The sequence below is a fragment of the Poecilia latipinna genome, unplaced genomic scaffold, assembly GCF_001443285.1.
Source record: "Poecilia latipinna isolate Pla-1442-1.1 unplaced genomic scaffold, P_latipinna-1.0 Scaffold233, whole genome shotgun sequence".
Lineage (NCBI taxonomy): Eukaryota > Metazoa > Chordata > Actinopteri > Cyprinodontiformes > Poeciliidae > Poecilia > Poecilia latipinna.
This window is the reverse complement of record NW_015112849.1, coordinates 74,047-99,344: the sequence shown is the minus strand read 5'-3', so window position 1 is coordinate 99,344 and position 25,298 is coordinate 74,047. Positions and strand designations below refer to the sequence as shown.

The 25,298-nt window shown below is 37.7% G+C and overlaps 3 protein-coding genes across 6 annotated transcripts; 1 reads left to right on the top strand and 2 right to left on the bottom strand.

Annotated features, from left to right (window-relative positions):
- The first annotated feature begins 1,323 nt into the window (after nucleotides 1-1,323).
- LOC106947290 (uncharacterized) lies at nucleotides 1,324-3,657 on the top strand. 2 transcript variants are annotated; one of them, XM_015032185.1, is made up of 2 exons: nucleotides 1,324-1,759; nucleotides 2,619-3,657. In XM_015032185.1, the coding sequence occupies exons 1-2, from the start codon at nucleotides 1,687-1,689 to the stop codon at nucleotides 3,458-3,460; spliced, it is 915 nt and encodes a 304-aa protein (XP_014887671.1). In that variant the 5' UTR covers nucleotides 1,324-1,686; the 3' UTR covers nucleotides 3,461-3,657. The 2 variants fall into 2 exon arrangements, with proteins under 2 accessions (XP_014887671.1, XP_014887672.1); XM_015032186.1 differs by having other exon boundaries at nucleotides 2,612-3,657.
- Nucleotides 3,658-5,652: 1,995 nt separating this feature from the next.
- Nucleotides 5,653-11,060, bottom strand: LOC106947295 (L-amino-acid oxidase-like). Its single transcript, XM_015032193.1, has 8 exons — nucleotides 11,022-11,060; nucleotides 10,753-10,793; nucleotides 9,970-10,184; nucleotides 9,236-9,348; nucleotides 8,857-9,058; nucleotides 8,689-8,757; nucleotides 7,338-7,474; nucleotides 5,653-6,696 (listed from the first exon to the last, which is right to left on the bottom strand). The coding sequence occupies exons 2-8, from the start codon at nucleotides 10,781-10,783 to the stop codon at nucleotides 5,907-5,909; spliced, it is 1,557 nt and encodes a 518-aa protein (XP_014887679.1). The 5' UTR covers nucleotides 10,784-10,793; nucleotides 11,022-11,060; the 3' UTR covers nucleotides 5,653-5,906.
- A 2,642-nt stretch (nucleotides 11,061-13,702) lies between these two features.
- On the bottom strand, nucleotides 13,703-22,531 carry LOC106947294 (L-amino-acid oxidase-like). 3 transcript variants are annotated; one of them, XM_015032191.1, is made up of 9 exons: nucleotides 22,296-22,531; nucleotides 21,603-21,744; nucleotides 19,018-19,083; nucleotides 18,388-18,611; nucleotides 17,800-17,912; nucleotides 17,353-17,554; nucleotides 16,423-16,491; nucleotides 15,930-16,066; nucleotides 14,209-15,010 (listed from the first exon to the last, which is right to left on the bottom strand). In XM_015032191.1, the coding sequence occupies exons 3-9, from the start codon at nucleotides 19,046-19,048 to the stop codon at nucleotides 14,209-14,211; spliced, it is 1,578 nt and encodes a 525-aa protein (XP_014887677.1). In that variant the 5' UTR covers nucleotides 19,049-19,083; nucleotides 21,603-21,744; nucleotides 22,296-22,531. The 3 variants fall into 3 exon arrangements, with proteins under 3 accessions (XP_014887678.1, XP_014887677.1, XP_014887676.1); XM_015032190.1 differs by lacking the exons at nucleotides 21,603-21,744; nucleotides 22,296-22,531 and adding an exon at nucleotides 19,598-20,040; XM_015032192.1 differs by lacking the exons at nucleotides 21,603-21,744; nucleotides 22,296-22,531 and having other exon boundaries at nucleotides 13,703-15,010; nucleotides 19,018-19,048.
- Between the last annotated feature and the right edge of the window lie 2,767 nt (nucleotides 22,532-25,298).

Genomic DNA, 25,298 nt, shown 5'->3' with positions numbered 1-25,298 from the left:
AAGGTAAGGTATGGACCTGCCAGCTGGTTAAGATTGTTTGGCTCAAAGAAGGCGCAGTGAGAATTAAAATGACAACATAAACAGGTGACCGTACTGCATTTGTGCAGATTATTAATGATGCTCCAGTCCTGATGCATCTCTGTTCTCTGTCAGAATTCAATTTTTTTGGTATTTGAATGTTTTTTTTTGTTGTTGCTTGGAGCTTAAACAGCTGATGCTAGTTGATCATTTCTGTGGGTCAAATATATTCTGTTTTTCACATCTTTAATGTACTTTTTTAATTCTTGACTGTATGAAAAGTGTATCACAGATGAAAATAAAATTGATAAAACAAATATTTAATATCTGCTTAGCGATATGTCCAACATGACAATATGTTATGTTTGCTTAATATCTTTATTAGCCTTGCTGAAATATGATGGCACAATCTTACATTTTATTACATCTTTAAGTGTCTAATTAGTTTTGGATACACAGAAAAAAAGTGCTTTTTACATTCTTATCCATGTGATTCATATTTAAATTAGTTTGTTACTGAAATGTTTTTTATTTCTGTCAAATTGATTATTTTCACTGCCCTGAAGACGATGTGTTTATTTTCTGCTTTTATAACTAAATAAATTTAAATTAACAAACTAAATATTGAATTTGTGTAAGTTATGTTTTATTTGTTTTGCAGAACTGAAAAGTGCCTCCAGCTGACATCCCTGTTTTTAACTGATTGGTTAAAGGAGATATATTCTGTTTATCATCTCTGTGGTTATATTCAAAGTTCACTAAATGAAAAGCCAATAAAGTTGCTTTGCATATTTCCACAACAAAAACTATTACTCATTTTGAAAGACCACAAAGTTTGACATGATTTAAGGTTAATGTCACACTTTGTTCTGGTTTTTCCCAATGGACACAGACTCTGCACTTATAGCAGCATTTAACACAGAACTGAAAGTGAAGGCGCTTCACACACACACACACACACACACACACACACACACCCCCCACACACACACGGCATGCTGCTTTTTCTTATTGTACATTTCTTATCAAAATAATATTAAAGCCTAATATTTCAACAAATGGATCTGAATAATGACAAAATAATCTAAAAGTTTAGTTTAGGTCACCACCTGCTAAATCACATGAATGTAAAATTATAGCAAATAATTCAAATTAAGGAGGTTACAAGTTTAAATTGAAAAAAATCACAAACATTAATCTGAGGAATAAACTTTCTATTTCCAGCTGTATAATATTGTCCTGCTGAACTGATTAACTGTGCCGTCTGTATGGAAGGCATTTAGTGTCTAATTTTTCATTGAAAAGCAATTAAAATGTACTGAAAAATAACTTCAAACATAAATCAGGATCTCTTGACAAACAAATGCAAATAGATAAATGTATTTTAGAAACTGACCAGGCTGCCTCCAGCCTCTGTTTATGACTAATTTGAATTATGTTGGAGAAATACATTAACAATGAACAGCCTCATTATGAAAAATATTTCAGTAATTCACAATTTAAGCAGCAGAAAAATCATTTTATTGCACTTTAATACGTAACTTGAAGCTCTGATAATAACATAAGTTGAAAGGATTTTCTTTTTTTAATGCAATCTGAAATGAGGTTAAAGTTTGTCGTTTGTATTCTGATAAATGTCTCTTTGCTTTGACAGCAGGATTTGTATTCATGCAAAAACATTTCTGTCTTTGTGTCGGTGCTGGTGAGAAGCAGCTACATCTGCAGCTGCACGAGGCACAAGGTGGGTTCCTGCTTACACTTCATTCACTTTTAAATATGACTGTAATCCTGAATGCAGGTTAGACAACGTGGGTTTTATTTTGGTGCAGCTTCAGCAGCCATTACACTGCATGATGGGATGCGGCGCCACTATTGTTGGTTTACAGTCCACCATTTATAACATTGATCTAGTTTCTGAGGGTTAAAATAACCTTTATCTCCACTACAGACATTATGTGAAATTAAAAACTAGAAAAGTCTCATTTTGCTTAGTTAAAAATGTAACAGTGTTTCTTTACAACCTTGTAAAGTATTTTATGGAACTTATCACCTGTTTTTCACAGAAGAAATACAGGAAATAAAAATTTACTAAAAACTTCAGGAGAGACAGAAATAAATCAGGAAACAGAATCCAGTGAAATTGTCCCAAGCTGTTTGTCCAGTTCTGTAGAAATAAAGTGCAGCTTCGTCACATCCTCACTTTCATGAGAAAAATATATTCTATGTAATAATATAATACACAAGGGGCAGACATTTAAGAAAAACATTTTATTTATATAATATCTCAACTAACATGTTAATATTTCCTTTATCCTTCTTAGGAAGTGTTTATTATGACAACATTTCTCACTGTTGCTAAAATGTTTTTTTTTCATGTTTCCACTTTTGTCCATTCATGTTTTGTGATGAGATAGAAATCTCTGTTGTTGGAAGGCCTCACTGCCATCACCCTAATCTGATCTCCCTCCAAACGTTGCGTCTCTTCCTGCTGTTCAAAGTGAAACCTGGTCAAATCAAACGATGACTTCAGCTCTCAGTGGATTCATAGTTATATTCTGCCATCTCTCATACTTTTCCTGTTTTCTGTTTTAAGCTCACAGGCTTGAAAACCAAAATGTCCAGCAACGCATCAGGCGGATACTTCAACATGATGTACAACTGTGACTCTTATAAAAGTGCAGAGTTATTCTCCGTTGCCTTCATGGTCATCCGGTTCCTGTGTGCTGTTCCGGTCTCCATCGTCGTCCTCTGCTTGGGTTTCCGGCGGCGGCGGCGCGCCACTAAAACCAGCCACTCTGATCTCTTCATCTACAACTCTGCCGCCTTGCAGCTCGTTTTTGGATTTGCAGCCATTTTTTACCTCACTGGCCTCTACGCTCACATCGCTAACGTTTCACTTTTGGGGGTTTATGCAGCCAGCATTGCTTTTCCTGGAGAAATAGTTCTTCACATCCTGACATGCATGGATCGCTACCTGGCCGTTGTTCACCCCGTCACCTACAGGGGGCTGACTCAGTCCACTGGGATCAGGATCAGGAACATCAGCATCGTCTGTGCTTGGCTGATCAGTTTCGGATGGGTTGGGCTTGTAGCTCTCTTTCACCCTGAGATGCCTTATGCTGCATATTTCTGCTTGTTTGCTGTCTCAATAACAAGCATTTCTTTCTGCAGCGTCTCGGTTCTTTATGTTCTGATTGATCCAGGTCCGGGTAAAAAAGAGAAGGCAGACAAAGCCAAGAGGAAAGCTTTCCAGACCATCATGGCCATCCTTGGCGTCCTCCTCGTGTATTTTGTGGCCAGCATTGTTGTTGTTGCTGTGAAAAAATTAAATCTGCTCATTAATGAGAATGCATGTCTGATTCTGACGTCTGCACAGTGGTTTGGTATTCCATGCAGCGTCGCTTTACCTCTGTTGTTTCTGCGCAAAGCAAAGAAGTTTTAGTCCCAACCTGCTAATCAGTAACTAACTTAGCAAAGCATTTGCTGAATGACTTTAAAGTAAAAAAAAATCTAAACTTTCACTTGTTTCCAGTTGAAATGTTGGGGCATGACCTAAACTAGTGCATTCATGCCAGTGAAGTTATTTTTAATAACCTTTTGTAAAACGTCCTCTGTCACAGTCAGTAAATCAGAAAATATATTTCGATGAGACTCACTTTTCAGAATAAAAGTACAGTTTTAAAAACAACTAAATAGGCATTTAGCATATTTCCTGTGAACTTTTTCAGTTGTTTGAAATCCTAATATAATAATAAATGTTTCTGTCAGATGTAAGCAGGAAATAATCATAATTTAGAGAAATAAGTGTGAAAACATCAGTGTGAATAATTAGTGTTGCTCCTAGTTCTATTATATTTGACTCTTTGTGTGATAGAAAACATTTTATCATGTTTTCTAAAAATAGAAAACATTTTTACATACTTTCCACAAAGCTGTAAATACTGTTTGCTTGTGTTTAAATGCTCAGGAGTGTTAGCTGCAGAGCTAACGGCTCGACGAGATCAACTCTGCTGATCACATCCTCAGATTTTTATTTTGGTATCAAATATAACCTGTTTTATAACTACGGTTGAACTGTTATGTATTTAAACCTGTTGCTTCTTTCTTAATCTGCTTGTTTTAGTTTTTCTGATGATAAATAAATAATAATGGATTTATTTTACATACATTTTTACATATTATTTCTCAGTTTTGATCCTGTGGACTTTGTGTTGTATAGATAAAAAACATCTTATTAAAACAATTTTCTTTTCATTTTCATTTTTAACCCTTTCACTTCATCCCTTCCCTGCTTTCTCTCGACAGTTGTTGCTGTTTGCATTTATTCTGTAGAACATTTTTTTATTTTTAATTCAAGAAAACATGACAGAGTTTTTTCTCTTATATTTTTCAGATTTAGAAATCTCTGGTCATTTTTTTTGTATTATTTATTTTTAATATTTACATGATGCCTCACTTCCCTCTTGGCACAAAGTAAAAATATTTCACAACTTAAGGAAACAATAGAAGACAGTAACCAAAGACAGTAGCTGAGATTTAAACTTCTGTTTCAGAGCAACACAGAAATCATTTTGGTGCTTTGTCTGTAAATTCAACACATAAAGAAAATAAAAAATGTACATTTTTATACAGTCAATTGTATTCAATGCAAAAGTTTTGGTCAATACAAGAAGCGACGCTTGAAATCCAAATTTTAAGTAGCAACGTTTAAGAAGAAACACCATGTAAACAGTAACTTAACTCCCACAACAGAAAGAAAACGTCACCTCCAGAGCAGATATTAAACTTTAGCTACAAATTAACATGACTGAGAGCAAATGGACAGGATAATGGCAGCTTTTCCCCCAGTATAAAATAAATTCCCCATTTATGTTTAATAAATACAGACTCGTTAATATCACCAAAAAAGAACAATACATCTTGCAGAAGAATATTTATCTCTACTGGCTGTTCTTGTAATCCTGCAATGTTTAAAAGTCTTTATAGTTTAAAACATTTCATGCATTTAATGTAGAAGTAAAACAAACATTTATAGTTTCCTCATAGTATCATGAACAAACCTTTGAGTTTTACTTCAGTTTTGGATGCAACTGTAAACAAAAGTCATCTTGTTGTGTAACATTACAATCATCAGAGTCAAATAAAACATTTCTGAAAAACTATAAAATCCAGTTACAGGTAAGACTCATATCAACGTCACTTTTCCTTTGCATACAGTTTGATTCCTAAATCTGATTCCTAAACCTGATTCCTAAATCTGATTTCTAAATCTGATTCCTAAATCTGATTCCTAAATCTGATTCCTAAATCTGATTTAGAAAAACATCTCCAACATTTCGTGTTTTGTTCATGGAGAAATCCGGACTGAGCTTCTGTTGCTATTTTGACCAACTTTATTGCACGATTTATTTATTTTAACTAGGATTGAAATGCATTCATTTGTATTTTAATATATACAACTTGCTTAATTTGGTCATATTTCTGCACATGAATCAGATCTGATTCTAAGAGCCTCTGAAATATTTGTTGTGAACTGGGACTTTAAAATGAACTGAACTCAGACTGTATGAAGTAAAGGAATAAAATGAGGTGGACGACAATCAAACGGGCCAAATGTATCGTTTGAAATTGTGATTTTTTTTTCAAATTAAACGAAATTAGTGTCAAATGTTAGTGCAGCAAAAAAAAAAAAAGTGTGTGCTATTATTTTAAAGTTTATAAAAAATGTTTCCAGAGGGCATCCAAGGTCAACCTCACCCCCACATTTACAAAATTAAATAAGTTTTATGTAAATCAACTGTGGTGCAAATGCACTACCTGCACACATTTGACATCAGTTTTGTTAAATGTGAAGAAGGTTGAACGTCACTTTGCTCAGACTCGGTTTCTTACAGTTCGGTTTTGCGGGAATCTTTGTGCACGGCGGCATTAATATTCTGAGCTGCCCTGATCGCAGATTTCATGGACGTTTCAATCCACGCGTGAGGAAAAGCCATGTGTTCTCCTGCAAAGTGAATGTGTCCTTCATGCCTGAAGAGCTCTGCAGAATACTCGATGTGTTGGTACGGCGCGAACAGAGCGAACGCGCCCAGGCTGTACGGATCCAGTTCCCACTTCTTCACGATCACGCCGGTGCAGAGGTCCCGGATGTACTCGCCGTGGATGTGGGTCAGGTCCCTGAGGGCCAGCTCCTTCAGCTCCTCATCACTGGCTCCCTGGAAGAGCCGTGAGTCGTCGCCCCAGGTGTAGGAGGCCAGCAGGACGCCGATGCTGTCGTTTCCTGGGAAACTGTGGCTGGGGTAGTAGATGAAGCGAGTGGGTCTGTCTGTGATGCTCTTCCCTCCGATGATGCCGTCGCGCTTCCAGAACTTTTCCTTAAAAGTGAGGATGATTTTGGTGGAGCTTTCGTAGTGAACGGCGCGCATGGCCTCCATCTTTCTGGTGGAGAGCGGCGGATCAAACTCTATGAAGAGGGCAGCTTTGGCCGTCGTGGTTACCAGCACAGCGTCGGCCTGCAGACTTTCTAAAGACGGGTCGTTTTCCCTCTGATACCAGACGGTCACGCCCTTATGGGTCCGCTGGATCCGCCTGACCCGGGAGTCCAGAAGGATGGGACCGTCCAGGACCGTCAGGAACGCTTTAGCCAGGAGATCCGTCCCTCCAGTTATTTCATCGTACCTTCAGACAAAACGGGTCAAAATGAGCTCATCTCTTTATCATTTTGTTATATGTGTTGCTTTGATATATTGATATAAAAAACTAAAATAAGTCAGAAAACAGAAAAGCCTAGAGAAGAATAAAAATCAAGTAAAATCTGAACATAAAAATATAAAATGAAAAAAACATTTGAATAAAATAAACTAAGAATAAAATAAAAACAAGTGTAGAAAAAAATACTGGTTATCATATTTGTGATCATTTGGGAATCATAAACTGAAGCATTGGAGCATTTATTAATGTGTAAATCTGAAGTCGTGTTTTTATTTAAATAACTAAAAAACACGACTAAGGGCAAATGGGCAGGATAATGCATCATGTTATACCTGAAATATGAAATCACCAAAAGGAGTGAAGGAAAATGGACAAAAATACAATAAAACAAAAAAGCAACAAATAATTTACACTAAAGCAGAATCAGAAAACGGTACTTAAAGCAAAACAACTCGCACAGAAATAGTTTTTATTTAATTTAATATCTAAGTTTTTTGGTTTCTCAGTCTATTTTTCACTTGAACAGTTTTTCCCACAGATAAACCCACATGGAGACAAAGCTTCTCCCAGCTGGCCGTGCTGGTTTAGAGAAATGAAAATGTTCTTACGTGGTGGCGTCGCTGACGTCGTTCTCGATGTAGATCATCTCAGTCAAAGCCAGATGCATGAGGCTGTTCTCGTTCAGCAGATCCCCGATCATCCTCACTGCCTCTGCGCTCAGACCGCCTTCAGTCAGCAAATATTCCTGCAAAAAACAGAAACAAACTGATAAAACTGCTGAGTTTCAGCTGGTTAGCTTTACTTCCTGCAAGTTATTGATCTCATCACTTTTTACAATAACAATTATTTGACTTCCCCCAGTTTGCTTATCCACTTCCTAATCTGTTTTATTTCTGAGTCTGTGGCATGTCCCGTTTGATCAGGTCTAAGTTAAAGTTCAAGCTAAAATGTTCAAATTCTCAAATGATAGTTTGTGAACTTTCCAAAAGGCCAGATTTTGTTATTTTTCTGATTTCATATGTCTTTGTAATCAGGTATCAAACTGGTCGTTAAACTCATTAAACATAATTTTTAAAGCAGAATATGCTCAAGTTACTCTGTTGTGAAAATGATTGTTTGGTCCAGACTCTAACATTTGCTGTAAATCCATTAAACCAGTCAGAATATTACAACAGGTAATAGTATAACAGACTTTTAATGTCTTATCATAAACTCTGAAGTTGTGAAAGGAAAATAAAATCAGAAAAATGAGCGATGAGAATCTGACGTAGAAATGGAGACTGATTTGGAAAAACGGACGACTGAGGACCTCTGGCGTTTATTACAAGAATTACAACGACATTACTCCATTTTACATCCATTCCTCCATTTTCTTGTTTGAAGCTCATTATAACATGTTTTATATATTAAAATGAAAAGTACAATCTAAGTGTTTCACTTCCAGAGGTTAGCTTTAAGCTTTACTACGTGAATAAAACAAAATGTGTAGACTAAAAATATGCAACTTAACACATTTTTAATTTTTAATGAGCCATTTACTTTTACTGCAATGATAAAAATGTTTTGCTGCCTTAGTGAGTTTCCTTAAGTCGCAGCTGTGCCAGCAAAATGTAATAAATGTAACATGAAATTCAGAAGTTTTACCTATTTTGCTCATTTACCGAATGTTGGCGAGTTTCTCTCCCTGTTTGGAAGTTTTATATGTTGAGTAATTTCTACTATAAAATCTATAAAATGCTTTGATTTATTCTTCAGTTGTTTCCTGCTTTCTTGAGTTTATATTTGTTTTTTATTTAGGAGGAAGAAATGCGTCTGTTTGAGCTGCTCTTCCTTCATGGAGCCTCATTTATAACATTTTAATGACTTTCTGTGAGTTTTGCTGAGAAAACGTAACTCAAGCCTGTTTCTGTGGCTTCGTTGAGTTTCTGATCTCAGATTGTGATGTCAGCAGTGGTTTACCTTTACGGAGTAATGGTCGTATTTCCTGAGCATTGCTCTGCAGCCGTGAGCCTTGACCTCTTCTTTGACCTGCAGAAACAAAACTGAGAATTAAACATCTGGTCATGCAGTAGCAAGGAGCAGTGCTGTTGAAGTTTCAGTCGATGTTTCCTGTTCGTCCTTGCGTACCTTTCGCAGAGCCATCTCCAGCAGCTTCAGCGGCGCGATGTGGCGTTCTCGTTTCGGCAGGTTGTACTTCAGAGCGTCGGGGTCTTGCATCACGGCGAAGGTTTTCGGCCGCAGGCCGTGAACGTAGTAGAAGGTGTTCGTGTCGACCATGTGAAATTTATTCATCTTCAAACCAAATTCTTGGATTAAAAAGCGGACGATGCTGTTGACAGATATGTTGATGAGTTTTTGTTTTTATGTTTCACATCCTGGTGACCAATAGAGATCGACATCATTTCATTTTTCAGTTTTAATGAAACAACTTGTCAGTTTTTCTTCACTTCTTTTGGAGTTGAGGTTTCTAACCTCACGTTTTTATTTGGTGTTAATCTTGACTTACTAGTGATAACTGGGGATCCTCATGGCTCCCAGGTCGGCGTACCAGCCCTCGTTTTCATTCCTGTGGGTTTGCACACGGCCTCCAATACGACCACTGGCCTCCACTATGGTCACCTTTTCCAAACATCAACCAATCGGTAACAGGGTCAGGGGTCACCAAATAGCCAGGACTGTCTTACTTTGTATAAGTATTGATTCTTAAGAGGTAATAGAAACAGATAACACAGTAAAATCACTGGCATAGACAACAGAGATTCGGTTTATTGCAGTCATTTGTCTTAGTAACTGATTGGTGCTTTTAAAATGTTGAGTTTTGTTTGACAGAAAAATTGGCAAAATCTACGAAAACTAAACCAGGAATTGACGAGGTTTCATTCAAATCAGCTCAAGCACATTAGAGTTTTAAGAGCTTGAAGTTAAACTTTAAAAAGTTTTAGTAGTGATGGTTTCTTCAGGTTTCTTGACGACTCATGCTTAAATCAGAGGAATATAAATAAAACCCTGGTGATTCCTCATAATCCAGGACATAAAATACCAAATCAGAAGGATACTTTTTATTAATTGTAGTTACAGTAATCACACCAAGAGGCCATTTAAGCTTCCAGCTTAAACACAATGATAAAGATCAGATTGTGTTTAAGCTACAATGACAAACATGTGAGATATTTATTATCTGCCATCTAACAAAAACAACTGAAAAAACTTCACATCCTGAGCTTCGTTTGCCTGTCTGACCTGATGTCCTGCTTTCTGCAGCAGCTTGGCGGCCGTCAGTCCAGCCATGCCGGCTCCGACGATCACGACATGATGAGGCGTTTTGATGGCGGGGAGGCCGTGGGCCATCGTGTGCATCAGGTCGCTGTAGTCGGTGTCGTTCAGGCATCTGGCCAGGTCTTCCTTCACGCTGACCGCAGCGGCGGGTCTGCACACGCTGAGCAGCAGCAGAGGACCTGCAGACACAGAAACAAACATTTCAAGCTTTATTTTACAATGTATGCACAGGAAACTGGTGGAAAGGGACAAATCCAGGCATTTTAAAGCAATTTTACGTTGTTTATTTAAAAATTCAAGCAAAAACTCAAATTGCATTTAGTGCATGTATTTTTTTATTTTATAAAAAAATAACAGATTATTCAAAGTCATTTCTATAAACTTTCAGGAACAAGTTTCTCTAAATACAGGTTGGATATTCAGAAATAAGTAATATTTAATAAATTAGAATATATGTTGATTTGTCAGATTAAAGTACTTTCTGAAGTTGGACCAGGTTTTTATTTAGGTTTCCATTTCTGTATAAAATGATTTTTATTGGTGGGATGAAACACTCAGAATGTAAATGTCATGTTTTCATTAACTGTAACCATCATAATTAACAGAAATAAAGGATTTTGCAGAGCAATACAATAAATTGACTTTTCAATAACAGATTTATTGACTGTGTCTAAACTATAAATATACAGAAAACAACAGATCTGGGATTTTAACTCCCAACTTTCAGAAAAGTCATGAAATACTTACATAAGACCCACAGCAGCACATGATGCCCCATCTTAAATATTCTATAGTAAACATTGAGAAAAAAGAGGAAAACAGTGAGCAGGTGAAGCAGGAAACACAAAGCAGTGTAAACATGTTTAGCATTGTTTTGGTCATGTTTAGTTACATTTTAAGAGAATAAATCCAATAAAATGACGTCTAAGATGAGTTTGATGTCTCTGGTTATCCATCTGCGGCTCATATTTCTTTTCTCATTTCATTTTATAAGAGGATAAATGAAATAAACTCACCTGAAGAGGAGCTCATCTGCTGCAGGAGGAATGCTGCTCCCCGATGGAGACGCCGTCTCTTTTCTATCGCTCCCTCCCCTCAGACCCTCCCAGATGGGACGACCTTGGTTTGATTTTTGGTTTCACTTTTCATCAAGTCATGCAACCAGCTGATCAACTGCTTAGGTCTCATGATCAACCAGTAAAAGCTCTTTAATGCAGCAACGGTTTTTTAGCATGTCCCAACTTTCCTCATATTTAATAGCTGATGATGGTTCAACAAAACCACCAGAGGTTAAATACTGAAAACTTCACATCAGTGTGATGCAGCTCTCTGAATATAGGAAGTTTCTCCAACACATCATTCAATCAGCTGACGGCAGTGAAATCTGCCTGATGACGAGTGGAAACAAGGAAACGTTCCAAAGATTCATTTTTAATCTTCTTTTATGTGGTAACCAAACATTTTCTTGTCTTTGTCACATGCCTGAAGTGATTTCTGCCAGCAGGAGTTCTGCCTGGATGGAGGGAAAAATGAGAAGTAAGAAAAATACTTTCGATTTCAGAAAAACCACTTGACTCTGCTGTTTAGTAAACTGTAATGTTTTGGGATTTCTCAAGTTGACGATGACCGTTTCCCAATCGTCAAAGTCCCACTTGAAACACCAAAGAAGTTTTAAAAACAAAAATATGTTACACTTGTGTGAGGAATCTGATAATACTTCCAAAGCATGTCTAATAGATGAACTTCACAGCTTTAGCATCAAATGAAGAGCTTTGCATTAAAGTCATAAGCTAAAGTTTTACGATAAAGAGCATAGTCCTAGTCAAATCCCAAATCATGTTTTTTTTTGCAGATAAGCTGTATAAATTGGGCTGGTGTTGGTCAGAGGGCCTGGAGGCGCCGCTGCAATCAGCCTCACCTCCATCAGGGCAGCTGTGGCTACTGTCCAGTAGCTGTCCACCATCAGTGTGTGAATGAGTGAATGAGTGAATGACTGAATGTAGTGTGAAGCTCTTTGGGGCCCTCTGGACTTGATAAAACGCTCAAAAATAGCAATCAATGCTTCTTCAGGAATTTAGAAAGTTTCCAGATTTGTCACATTTTTAGGGAAACAAGGCAACAGAGGAGCCTGTTGGTCTGGGAGTGAAGTTAGTTTCACTTTCCATCTCCAACCAGGAATAGATGAATTATTCATGTACTTTAAATATACTTTCTGGATTCAGCTAGTAAGTCAAAGTTTTTCTCTCTTCATCACCAGGAAGTTGGGTTCTGCAGTGATTCAAATATTTGACTCAACAGGCCAAAGTTTTTCTATCCTTGTATTTTCCTCCTCTTCTCTGTGGCGTTCCACAGGGCTTCATTTTAATTCTCATGAGTTTTTATTTATTCCCAGTTGGTTCCAGTCTCTGGATATGAGGCTCTTTTTGCAGACCAGTCTAACTTCAGCCCTAAGTGGTCAGTGTCACAACCTGCATGGCCTAAAATTTGTATTAATACTTGAAAATGATTTGTTCAGTCATATATATGTAATCTTAGCTTCACCCACCAGCCTCCCAGAGTTTGGCTTTCTTTATTTCTGCACCAACCTGTTTTCTCAGGAACGTTCCTCAAAATGAAGTAGGACAGGTTTGACCAACATTTCTTCACATCTGTTGACAGCTTGACCTTCTCACAGCTGCTAGTTGTCCTGTATGTTTGAGCCATCGTTCATAAACCAATTATTTAAAAGGACGAGGCTGATTAGAAGTAACTCATTCAACCTGCATGTGGAAAATTAAAGTAAAATCATTTATATTCAACACTTTTACTTACAGAGCAGTTAGCAGGTCTGCAGCATAATGAACAAAATGCTTTGAGTGTTAATATTTATATGATAAATATGATAAAATATGTTTAGTCCAACTATAAACTTTCCCTAAATTGTGTTGAGTTTCTGCTTCAGAATATTTACAGCAGCAGAACATGAGAAAATGTGTTAAACAAAAACCCGGCACATCTGAACTGCTGTGAGAACGACAGAGCTGGACGAGTCTCAGCTCAAACAGGAAATGAACCAGCAGCCACAGAAGCTGACATCAGTTTCACATCGAGGGCACCAACATTAGGGCATCAGAGAAACGAAAGGAAAGACAAACCAGCTCCTCCATGTTGGGCTGCAGAGCTGCAGACTGAAGAGAGAGAACAGAAACATCCAATATGATCCCTGAGTGGTGGTCAGGAGGTCAGCAGCAGCAGATGGAAGCAGATATACATAAAGAAAACAATCATAGTAGAAAATTAAATAAAAACTACAGCCAGGTCAAATGTATGGCGGGAAAATACTGCAGATATGAAAAATGAGCATATTCAGATTCTAATAAATGTGCAACTGAGTGAGATTGTCCACAAAAACTGTACATACTGCTCTGTATATTGGTGCAAAAAATGTCCAAGAATAAGGAAATTTATATTTATTTGTTTTGATTTTGAATTTTCTTCTTTGCAGTCCAGTTTGAGTTTAATCCTAAAACACTGTGGTTAACTGCATCTTTCTACTTTATAATGTATTTTTAAATAATCCTTTGCAGTTATTTGCATTGTGTGGACATATTTATAAAACTCTTGTGTTTTTTGAATTGTTGCTCTGTGGTTGATAGACTGAACATGATTAGATTCTGACAATGACCAGGTGGAAAAATGAACACACTCCATCTGAGATGTGTGTATATCTGACTTTAATTCATGAATAAATGAAATTAATCTGCTGAATTTGTAAATGTTAAGTCTCTTTTATGCCAACATTTGAGAAGGTGAGACATGCAGAATAAATTAATTTAGTAAAAAGATAAAAACTTTATTTTTATTTGCAGTTTTACAGAAGATGTTCAGGGCCACAGAAAAAAAAGGATCCTGACATTTTTCTCATAATTTTAACTTTAATCTCAGAGTTCTGACGTTTTTCTCAGAACTTTTACATTTTTCTCATAATTCTGACTTTAATAACAAAAGTCTGAGATTAAAGTGAGGATCTTTTTTTTGTGTGGCCCTAACCATCTTCCATAGGTAGGAAAATGTCTTTATACAGTTATTTTTACTCTAGCATAACGTCTCCCTGTTAAATCACCAATAAATGCAACTAAATAAAAACCCAAAATAAAACAAATTACAAAATGTTTCTCACTTAGAAATGAACAGAATCTGATTGTTATTTAGTAAAAACTCGTCTCAGAGCTCGTCTCTCCCTCTGCATCTGTCTGAAAACATGGCGGCCTCCTTGTTGATGTTGGCGGCGGCCCGGATGGCCGACTTCATGGCCGTCTCGATCCAGGCATGTGAGAAGGCCGTGTGCTCTCCGGCGAAGTGAACTCGGCCTTCGCTCCTGAACAGCTCCGCTGCGTACTCCAGGTGCTGGTACGGCGTGAAGAGAGCGAAGGCGCCGTGGCTGAACGGGTCCTGGCTCCACTTCTTCACCAGGACCCCGGTGCAGAGGGACCGGATCCTGTCACCGTGCAGCAGCACCAGGTCTCTGAGAGCCAGCTCCTTCAGCTCTTCGTCGCTGGCGCCGAGGAAGAGGAGGGAGTCGTCAGACCAGGTGTAGGAGGCCAGCAGGACGCCGATGGAGTCGTTTCCGGGGAAACCGTGGCTCGGGTAGTAGATGAAGCGGGTGGGCCGGTCGGTGATGCTCTTCCCCCCTCTGATGCCGTCCTTCTCCCAGAACCTCTGGCTGAAGGTCAGCAGGATTTTGGTGGAGCTGTCGTAGTGGACCGACCTCAGAGCGTCCATCTTCTGGACGGACAGCGGCGGGTCGAAGTCCACGTACAGAGCTGCTTTGGTGGTGGTCGTCACCAGGACGGCGTCGGCGTCGACGTGGCGCAGAGAGGACTCCCGGTCCGCCTGGTAGGAGACGGTGACGCCTCCGTTTGACCGGCTGATGCGCTGGACCTTGGAGTTCAGGAGGATCGGACCATGAAGCAGCGAGAGAAAAGCTCTGGGCAGGAGGTCCGAGCCACCGGTCACCTCATAGTACCTTCAGACACAAGGACACCCTGGGTCAGAACCAAGACTCATCCCAACATGTTGTTGTTTTGTAATAATACATAAAGATTTGGTAATTGATACTTTGGATTGGATTTAACAGAATTAGAATTATTTTGTTGTCATTGAACAAGAATTTTAATATTGACTAAGAAAATTGTGATTTTCAGTGTTTAGTTTTTTCTTTCTTGTCCTGAAACGCCTCGCTGAGTTTGAAGAGATGGTTTCCCCAGTGAGGGGCCGTTAACCTTATTTCTATTTCTGTTGTTTTTTTCTATTCACAAGATCTTAAAACTCAAAAGTTACAACTTCTGATGAATGATATGCTGTGGAACAAACCACGACAAGTTTAAAAACTTATTTACAAATCAACTAAAATGCCTGTGGATTAAAACCTTTAAAACCTGGATGAAGCTGGAGATGTTTTCTGCTGTAGTTGTGTTAATTTTAATCATGAACACAAAAGGTTTGGTAGGAGACATGCATTGTGTTTCATTTCGTTTTCAGCAGGCTATACGTCGCACACACAGGTTCAGGCAAATCAAGAATCTCCAGCCATGAATCATTTTGTTTTGCTGCAGCTTCGTTCTGGCAACTCGCCCAGCAGAGAAAACGTCTAGTTAAACTGGACGCACTATTCAGCAGGAGAAGAGCTGCAGGTACATCTAATACAGAAAATTATATTCTAAATATTGTTTTCTGAAGCTTTTATGTGAAGCCAGGTTATAAAAAAATATTATGTGGAACAAAAAATGGTTATTTTAGATACTTTGTGTTTGTTGTTTTTGACTAAAGTCAGTAAAACTCAGTTTGATCTGGAAGCTTCTGGAAGTGAAACCATGAACTGCTCTGTGCGTAGTGTAAATATCTAAATATTCTGGCCTCCTGCTGTGCCGTAGCTCTGCTCTTACGTGACGTTGTCGCTGATGTCCGTCTGGTCGTAGATCATCTCGGTCAGCGCGGTGTACATCATGCTCTGTTCGTTAAGAAGCTCCCCGATCATCCTGATGGCCTCCAGGCTCAGATTCCCTTCTTCTTTCAAATATTCCTGTTAAAAGCAGAGAAAGAAATATTAATGTGATGATTTTTCTTATTTCCAAACCTACAGAGCCAAACAGTGAGATGAAAAACACATCATGCAGAAGTAAATGTTATATTTAATCACAAAGTTATTATTTTAGGTTCAAGTTAAAACTGATGTCACTGTTTGTTGGGTTTAAAATCTCCTTTCTGTCCAGTTTCAGGGTTTTTCTTATTTCTGGCTATTTCTGGTTTTTCTTATTTCTTCAAATTATATTTGGACCCATAAATGTGAATAAATCAGGTTTCAGCTGTTTTTGCTGTTTTCATCTTTTATTTACCAGATTAAAGTGATAAACCTGCTGAAGCGACGCTGAGCTTTACCTTCACAGAGTAATGGTCGTACTTTTCCAGCGCAGCCTTGCAGCCGTGAGCTTCCACTTCATCTCTGACCTACGAGAAGGAAAGAAAAACTTCAAGATTAGTGAAGCGAAAAAACCCCTGAGGTTTTATGGTTGCTGTCGCTGCAACCAGTAATGTTTTAGTTCTTCTGGGATTTTTAAAGAAATACAAATTACAGGAAGATGGAAATTTGCTCCACCACACATTAGCTGATAAAGGTAGATTCATATAGGTTACAGTATGTTTGTCCTCCACACAAATCTTTACTGCCTGAAGTCTTTAGTTTTGACACCATGAACAAAACAAACCTACAGGGCATTCAACAATCAGCTCTGGACTTGCTGCGTGACTCCAGCTCATTATTTGCATTGCGTGTCACAACATGATCTCATCTTGCTTTACGTTTGCAGGAATGTAGCTCCATACCTCCTTTATCGCCTGGCGCCCTGCTCTGCCTGGCTGAGGGCTCCAGGTGTGCAGGGGCGCCACAAAAAGGGCAAGAACAAATAAAACGTTCACTACTTTTAAAACTAAAAGGTAATTATACAGTTTCCTAAAATGAAAGAATCTGAAATTAGGCTTCATAGAAAATATATTAAATACCAAATATAAAAACATTACCATAGTTTTTTCAGAAGATTTTCACCTGACCTGTTTTTTATTTATTTTTTTCCCGCATCCCTGTTGATCCACGTTTGTTTGTTTTCCACCAGTTTTATAGAAACATCAAGTTTTTGCAGAACTCTCTCAGGTGTTTGTGTGTGTGAATGTTTTTGGGTCAGGGATGCATCCAAAAGTCCTTGGACAATGTTTTATAACTGTACTTCCTGTCATTACTCAAATAAAAAACCCATCAAAGCTCATTCCAAACTGCAGCTACAAGTGAAAATAGTTGTGATTTTCTCCACTTACTTTTTGCAGAGCTGCTTGCAGCAGCTGGTCGGCTGAACGCCCCTTTTCGCTGTCCTGCACGTTGAACTGGAGGATGTCTGGGTTCGCTTTGACTGCATACGTTCTTTTCTTCACGCCGTTGACGTGGTAATATGTGTTGTTGTCGTCCATCGTGAACTTACTCAGCTTCAGGCCCAGCTGCTCCACAAACCAGAGGACGATGCTGTTGGCAAAACAGTTGATAGAAACTGAGTCAAAACCTTCAAACACATAAAACCTGTTTGAAAAAGACGACAGTTTTCATGTTCCAACCAGAACTCTTGTTTAACCTCCAATTTTCTAAAGTTTCTTTGCTTCTCCTTTGATTTACTGGACATGAATGAATCCACAAAGCTTTTTCCAGCTTCTCTATTCACATTTATTGACAGTTTGATGATTTAGAAAGTTTACATTTAGTGGAAAACTCACTGGTGAAAACTGGGGATCCTCATGGCTCCCAGTTCGGCGTACCAGCCCTCGTTCTCGTTCCTGTAGGTTTCCACTCGTCCACCAACGCGGCCGCTGGCCTCCACTATGGTCACCTGTCCAATAAATAATGTGAGCTTTAGGAGTTATCTGATTATTACACAGTTCTGTCATGCACTTGCAGTATTATACATAAATACCAATGAATAATGAATAAACTAATGTAGGAAACTACTTTTGGAGAGAATCTCTGGACTATTTTTATCAGTTGCTAAACTTTATGTTCTTTTTCTGCTGTGAATCCTTCAAATGAAGCAGCAGTCGTCTCTAATAACTGATAGCTATGAGGTCAGTTACCTCAACAAGCCGTTTCAGAGAACAGGGAGCTGATCATCCAGTAACGATGATCTTTGTCCTAACAGATTATCACACAGGGTAAATCTTACTGTGGAAATTTGAACATAGTTTTGTTTACATGTTTCTCCTCTGTTTTATTTTTCATTGAGGACCTTTACACGCCTCCACCCTAACACCTCTTTGCTTTATTCACACGATATTTTCCCCTGTGGGTGATAAATGGGTCACATGTACCTCGTGTCCAGCATCTTGAAGCAGTTTAGCCGCGGTCAGTCCAGCCATGCCAGCCCCAACAATAACCACATGATTGGAGGTGTTGATGCGTGGAAGGCCGTTTCTCAGCGTCTCCAGCAGGACGTCGTAGTCTTTGTCCTCCAGGCATTCGGCCAGATGCTCCTTCAGACTAGCAGCAGCGATGCGGCTGCAGCACAGAGTCAGCAGCAGCAAACTGATGGCGACTGGATGCACCAGGAGAAACAAACTAAAGCTGTCAAACTGACCTGATTTACTGGGACCAATATGAAATAAATTGAAGTTTTACAGGTTTAATGTTCAAATTCATTTCTACAAATTCAAAACTTTTCTTATTTTCTGAAAAAGCAGGAAAAGAGTTAAGCTCTTCTAAAGTTGGTCACATGATTTTATTGGCTGTGAAGTAAGAATAAAAGATCCAAAATTGAATCATGTTGACCTTGAAGTCATAAAGCAGAACTAAATATTCCTCTGTGGTTTTTACCGCAGACAGGAAATGAGAGAGCTGTGATATCGCTGATCTGGACTTTCTGCACATCTTCATTCATCACTTTGCTTCATTCATACAAACAGTTTGAACTCCTGCTTATCAATTCAAGTGAAAATACTTACATATTTTGGATTTCCCGTCATGCCGACCCATCTCAGATTTTATTTTCTTGCCTCGTCTCTTTATTGCTGAAGATGTAATAAAATCAGACACGTTTTTGTCTCATCTTTTAATATAACAAAATGTTTTATCTGTGCAGTTCTAGGATTCATCTTCTGTATGATTAAATGCTATTTGTTGTGATTTATTCAGAAAATAATATGAATTTCACATGAACATATTTAAGAAAATTGTAAAATGAAATAACATGTTGTGCGAGACGTCTACATTATTTGTTTCATGCTGTAATCTTGATAAACATACACAATATTATCTTTCATTTCATCTTCAAACCTAAGCACAGATGCACTTTAAGTTTAAATGGCAAATTTAAAAACATTGTGATTTTTTTTTTTTTTTGACGACACAAAATCCAAAGAGTTAAGGTAAAACTTTTTTCAAACTAAATTTACTAAATTCTCTCTGGATTTGCTTTTATAAGACAAAAACTTTAAAACCAAAACCCTTTAAAATATAAAGATTAAAAGAAAAATATTCGCTAAAGTAAATCAGGACATTAAAACATGTTATAATTTGTTTTACCGTGCAGAAGGACTCCAGTCAGACGAGCTGCTGAGCTTCAGAAGTTAGAAAAAATGCTTTCAGTTCCGATTTCTCTTATTGCCAAACAAGTCAGGCTGCGTGAGTGAATGATTCATGTTTTTACACCATCCAACATCTATTAAATCACCAAACAAATGATCTAAAACACATTTCAGGGCCTCCGATCAGAAAACAAACATCTGCCTCTGGGTCTATGAAACAGATTTTTTTATTGTTTCCTGAGTTTGTGCCAAGTCACACACCTGCAGCAGTGAGGACGTTCTCACTCTACCTGCTTATTAAGGGAAATAGTTTTGCTTTGTGTTCCAGCAGCTGCAGTCAGTAGTCAGTTTTATCTGTAATGTAGATTTTTATCTGAATTTAGAGAAACAGACGGACGTTTGGACAAGAGAGTTTAGCTGATGGCCAACAATGATTTCCATCATTCCCAGTACAAACCGTGAAACCGTGAAACCATGAAACCATGAAACTGTGAAACCATGAAACCATGAAACCATGAAACCGTGAAACCATGAAACATGAAACATGAAACCGTGAAACCATGAAACCATGAAACCATGAAACATGAAACCATGAAACCGTGAAACCATGAAACTATGAAACCATGAAACCACGATGGGTCAACAGGGTTCAGTCAAAGTGAAGCTCAAACTTCATTTTTAGACAGGAGTTGTTTAATTATCTTTAAATCCACTTTGTAGTTGAATCTGCGCTGATGATGTGCTCAACTATCCAAACTTCAACTGACTCAAAATGTCGCTTTGCAGGTGAGACTCAAAAACACAAATATCAACTTTGGCATGAAATATAAATAAAATAAATATTAAAACACTGAATTTCATAATCAGGGATTTAATTCTTGCTGCTGGTTTTCATTAGAGACACTTTCAGTTTGTTGAAATGTACAGTACCGCTCAAAAGCAGAACTCTGACCTCATGGATGTTTTACACAAGAACGGAGACCAAAGTCAGCTGCTTTGGGAGCAATAAGCTGGTTTACAACATCGGAGCTAAAATCAGATTCAAGCAGCAGGTTGGAGTTTGATCTGCTGTGGTTGAAACATCTGAGACTTAAAAATGTTCAATAACTGATAAAAAAAAATATTAAATATCTGTTTCATTAAGCAGGACGTTTCATAAAATGAAGAACATTAGAGACAAATAAAGAATAAACCTCCTCATGTCACCGATGATGACAAAATCTCTTCAGAGGTTTTGACAGAAATGCATCCCGTATTTCCCCCTGGGGGAAGGAAGATATTTTTGAATTTTTAACTTCTTTGCTAGGCATTAGCATGAGGTACGTCCAGATACTCACATACTCTGAATGAAAAGACACAAACACATTTTCTCCTCAGTCTGAAGTTAAATCAGACCAAACATTTCTCATTTTAACTTAGAATTACCAGAGTTAATTGTTTTCTAAAAAATACAAAGAACATCAATGGAGCTGATTCACTGGAGGAGAATCATGATGGCATCATAAATGTAACACAATGTGCTGCAGTCAGCAGCATGAAATTAAACCATGAAATGTGTTTTTAGCTATCAGGGCATTTTACAAGTCAGAAACCACAAAGAAGATAAAAAGATTTACTGATAAAAAGTTCAGCTGAGAGATTTTTATTTGCTCCAGTTCTGATCCAGCAGCTTTAGACGTAAAGAGAACTGAACTTTTCATAACGAGTTCCTCCAGTCGAACAAACACAGGTTCATATTTCATACACGTCCAATCATGTCAGGTTAAAAAGCAGATTAAATTGTTAATCTGAAGTTTTACTTTGATGATGATCAGGCTGTAAAAACTCAGTGATGCGGTTCATCTGCATGTCGCTGCCTCACTCGTTATTGTTCTGGTGTTTCACTGAGTGAGACGGTCAGGCGGCGCCATCATCATCATCATCACCATCATCATCACTTTAATCTTCTTTCCTCTCTGCCTCGGCTGTTTTTGAACATCTGAGCCTCATCTGGCTTTATTTACCTTTTCACCAGCTGTTTGTCTGCGTTACGGGACGCCTGGCCGCCATCATCACCTGGTTCTCCCACCTTCTGCTGCATGTCTGAGCAACAACTACTGGGAAAACCACAGATCAGCTGCTTCGTTTCAACACATGAATTATGTCCTGAAAAAGCAGGTTTACATTATAAATGTGTTTAGTTATCCAGACATTAACACACCATATAAATCATCCAGACAGCTGAAGGTCAAACAAACACAGGTTCATATTTTATTCATACTTTAATGCCAGAAGCATTTTAAAAAACAACCAGATTGACTCGACAGGGATTAAGTTCTTCATCCAGGTTTGGAGAAAGCTGGACTCAAACCCACAACTTTAGATTACATAACAGTCACTGAACCACAGGAAACCTGCTTCCTCAAACTGGAAATAACCCTAGAATCAGTTTCACTTACTGTGAAAGTGATGCCAACACTGATTCTGTCTATAAAAAACTATATTATTAGTTTAAGTGATTCACTAACATAGATTCTGTTTGATCAAGTTTCTTTTGGTGAAGTAAAAACTTTTACATTGTCAAACTGAAACATTTCCAAACCCACAGAGTGAAACTTTAGACATTAAACAGCAAACCATCGTTCATAAAAGTAACTCATTCAACCTGCATGTGGAAAATGAAAGTAAAATAATTTATATTCAAAACTTTTACTTACAGAGCAGTTAGCAGGTCTGCAGCATCCTGAGGAAACCATAAACCCTGAGCCAAGAAATAATGAACAAAATGCTTTGAGTATTAATATTTATATGATAAATATGATAAAATGTGTTTAGTCCAACTATAAACTTTCCCTAAATTGTGTTCAGTTTCTGCTTCAGAATATTTACAGCAGCAGAACATGAGAAAATGTGTTAAACAAAAACCACCACATCTGAACTGCTGTGAGAACGACAGAGCTGGACGAGTCTCATCGAAGTAAAACAGGAAATGAACCAGCAGCCACAGAAGCTGACATCAGTTTCACATCGAGGGCACCAACATTAGGGCATCAGAGAAACGAAAGGAAAGACAAACCAGCTCCTCCATGTTGGGCTGCAGAGCTGCAGACTGAAGAGAGAGAACAGAAACATCCAATATGATCCCTGAGTGGTGGTCAGGAGGTCAGCAGCAGCAGCTGGAAGCAGATCATTAACATTTAATTTGCATATTGTCTGGTGGATTAAAGTAGGTTGAATTATGTACAGTAGATTTCATTCTGCTGGTATTATTAGTAAAACAGGTTTCTAAAGATTTCTTCATTTTTTTCCAAGGCTGCATGTTGAATCCTGAGACAGGCCTGTGGATGCTGCCATCTAGCGGTTAAACATGAGTAGCACAGTCATTGGCTACAGAAATTGCAGTTTATCTTTGATTTGATCCGTTTGACTAAGAAACAAACAGGTAAAAGAAAGCAGGGAATATTTATGGTTTATGGAACTAAATGAATGTGGATATTTGGTATTTATTAAATCAGCATTTATTGGTATTTACTTATTAGACTGGTATTCATTAAAAACTGACAATAATACACAAGAACAGGATGAGGGATCAGGCAGGGCATCATGGGAAACTATTAAATCCTGAGACTCAGAAAGAGCAGAACTAAATAATAAAAAGATTTAAAAATCAAAAGGAAAGCACTAACAGAAGAGAATAAGCCAAAAAGGAAACAATAACGATAAACACAAGAGAACGACTTAAACGAACCTGTTCACTGGATCCATCCTCAGATTAAATGACTCAGGTGATCGAATTACCAACGAAGCCCAGAGGTTTCAGACATCTTCCACACAACGGCCATTTTTATTTCTAATATGTTTGTTTTCTCAATAAATAAAAGCATTTTCCAGAAACTGAGTTTTATTATTCAAACAACTACAAACAGTAAACATACAAGGCATAAATAGAATATCTACATTATAATAGTCTATCAAAAAGGACAGTTTTCTCAAAAAATGAACAATAATTGTCATGTCAGGTTTAAAAACCTTTTAATTCATGATTATATGAGTCAACTGATTATTTTCTGGTTATTTTATTAGAGAAATGAGAACAAAAGGCAGTTAATAGAAAGTCAGACTCACTTCTGAACAATACAAAAATATTACAACAATACGTTAGTCCATGAACATGTGCAGCATTTATTAACCTTTAAAAAGACGCCGTCATGTCAGTGAAGTTTCCTCTTCAGGTCCAAATCATCAGCTTTACTGCTCAGCTTTGCTCTCAGGGGTCCAGGTGGTTTAGCTGCCCACTGAGATGCCTGGAAGCAATGACCTCTAATTCACCTCCAGTTTACCTTTCAAATGGATTACAGGTTTTACAACAACTACTAATTATACAAAACTGACCCAGTTACTTCACACTCATGTTAAAAAGAGAAACTCCTCACCAACTGGAGCCCAGAATCCGGTTTCCTGTTCTGATTTCAGCTCCTTTTATAAAGACAGAGGCGGGAAAACAAGAAGTGATGAAACAACTTCTGTTAAGTTGCTCAATATTCACTGGAAATGATGCTTTGTGTTCGACTTACTTGGAACATTTTATTATTGTAGATGAAAACATAGATTTCTTCAGAAATTTCATGTTAACACCTGTTTACTTCTGGAGCGCCTGGTGGAGCCTGAGGACTTTGCAGTTACACAAATTTAAGATTCATTAACATAAAGTGGGAAGATTTCACAGCAAAATTTGATCACAATCATTGAATCATTTATTTTTCTCCTGCTATAACTATAAATATTAGTGTGACTGAATTCAAAGCACGTTGAGTCTTTATTATTTAAGATGTGAACTTCCTCTGGTTGGAGACTTTTACTCTCTGCACCAGTTTAACTTCTACTGTGGATCCTCTGAGAGACACAGATTATAAAAATGTCTTCTGACATGCTGCCAAAAGATGAAGATAAATGCAACTCAGTTATCCATTTTACCAAACTTCAAACTTTCAGTCAGTTTGAAGTTTCTCTCTCTTTTTTTAGAAACAATAATTTCTGGTAAAAGTACATGAGGCTCCTCAGCTTTGATCTGTTTCCTTGCAGCAAAAAGGTTCTGGGGTCAAATCTGAATGTTTTCCTCTTTTGCATGTTTCTAAAAACAGACAGAAATGGATGAGCTTTAAATTTAAACTTCTGAAAACAAGCTTGATTGATTTGAATTGTACTGAAATGACTAGATTTTATTCCATTAACCGTGATGAATGAAAAGCAGCTCTGACATTTTCAAACTTGTTCTTTTAAAGTTTTAAACTTATCTTTGTAACCTGATATGCAACAGTTTCAGCTGCTTTCAGAGGAACTAAAGGAAACGTTAACAAATATTGTGAAATAATCACCTGGAAGTAAAACGGCCTGAAGGTTTAACTGTTTAAATAAATCAGCCGAGCTGTAAAACCAGTTTAAATTACTTTGTCACTCTGATCACTGACTGGTGTTCAGTCAGTGATCAGTAAATAATCATTTTGATGATTGTAGCTTACAGCTGATAAAAATCCAAAATGAATTTGTTAACAAGGAGTCTTTACATGAGCTGATGATTAACATCCCTCTGACATTATTAGATAAACGTTAAATCAAATGATGATGTAACTGTTTCATTATGTTTCACTGTTTTTCCCACCATCTCTAACTATTACCATAAAGCTGATAATGTTCATGCATTCATGTGTGTGAGCTGCTTT

Bases quoted from the DNA above. Each gene is read 5' to 3' on its own strand.
- LOC106947294 (XM_015032191.1), bottom strand. From the start codon at position 19,048: ATGGGTCGGCATGACGGGAAATCCAAAATAT. The intron at 16,067-16,422 runs GTAAAGCTCAGC...TGCTTTTAACAG, and splicing joins ACGACCATTACTCTGTGAAG to GAATATTTGAAAGAAGAAGG. The intron at 15,011-15,929 runs GTAAGAGCAGAG...TTGTGTCTGAAG, and splicing joins GACATCAGCGACAACGTCAC to GTACTATGAGGTGACCGGTG.
- LOC106947295 (XM_015032193.1), bottom strand. From the start codon at position 10,783: ATGGGGCATCATGTGCTGCTGTGGGTCTTAT. The intron at 9,059-9,235 runs GTAAGTCAAGAT...ATCTGTCAACAG, and splicing joins AGGATCCCCAGTTATCACTA to CATCGTCCGCTTTTTAATCC. The intron at 8,758-8,856 runs GTACGCAAGGAC...TTGTTTCTGCAG, and splicing joins TGGAGATGGCTCTGCGAAAG to GTCAAAGAAGAGGTCAAGGC.
- LOC106947290 (XM_015032185.1), top strand. From the start codon at position 1,687: ATGCAAAAACATTTCTGTCTTTGTGTCGGTGCTGGTGAGAAGCAGCTA. The intron at 1,760-2,618 runs GTGGGTTCCTGC...TTAAGCTCACAG, and splicing joins GCAGCTGCACGAGGCACAAG to GCTTGAAAACCAAAATGTCC.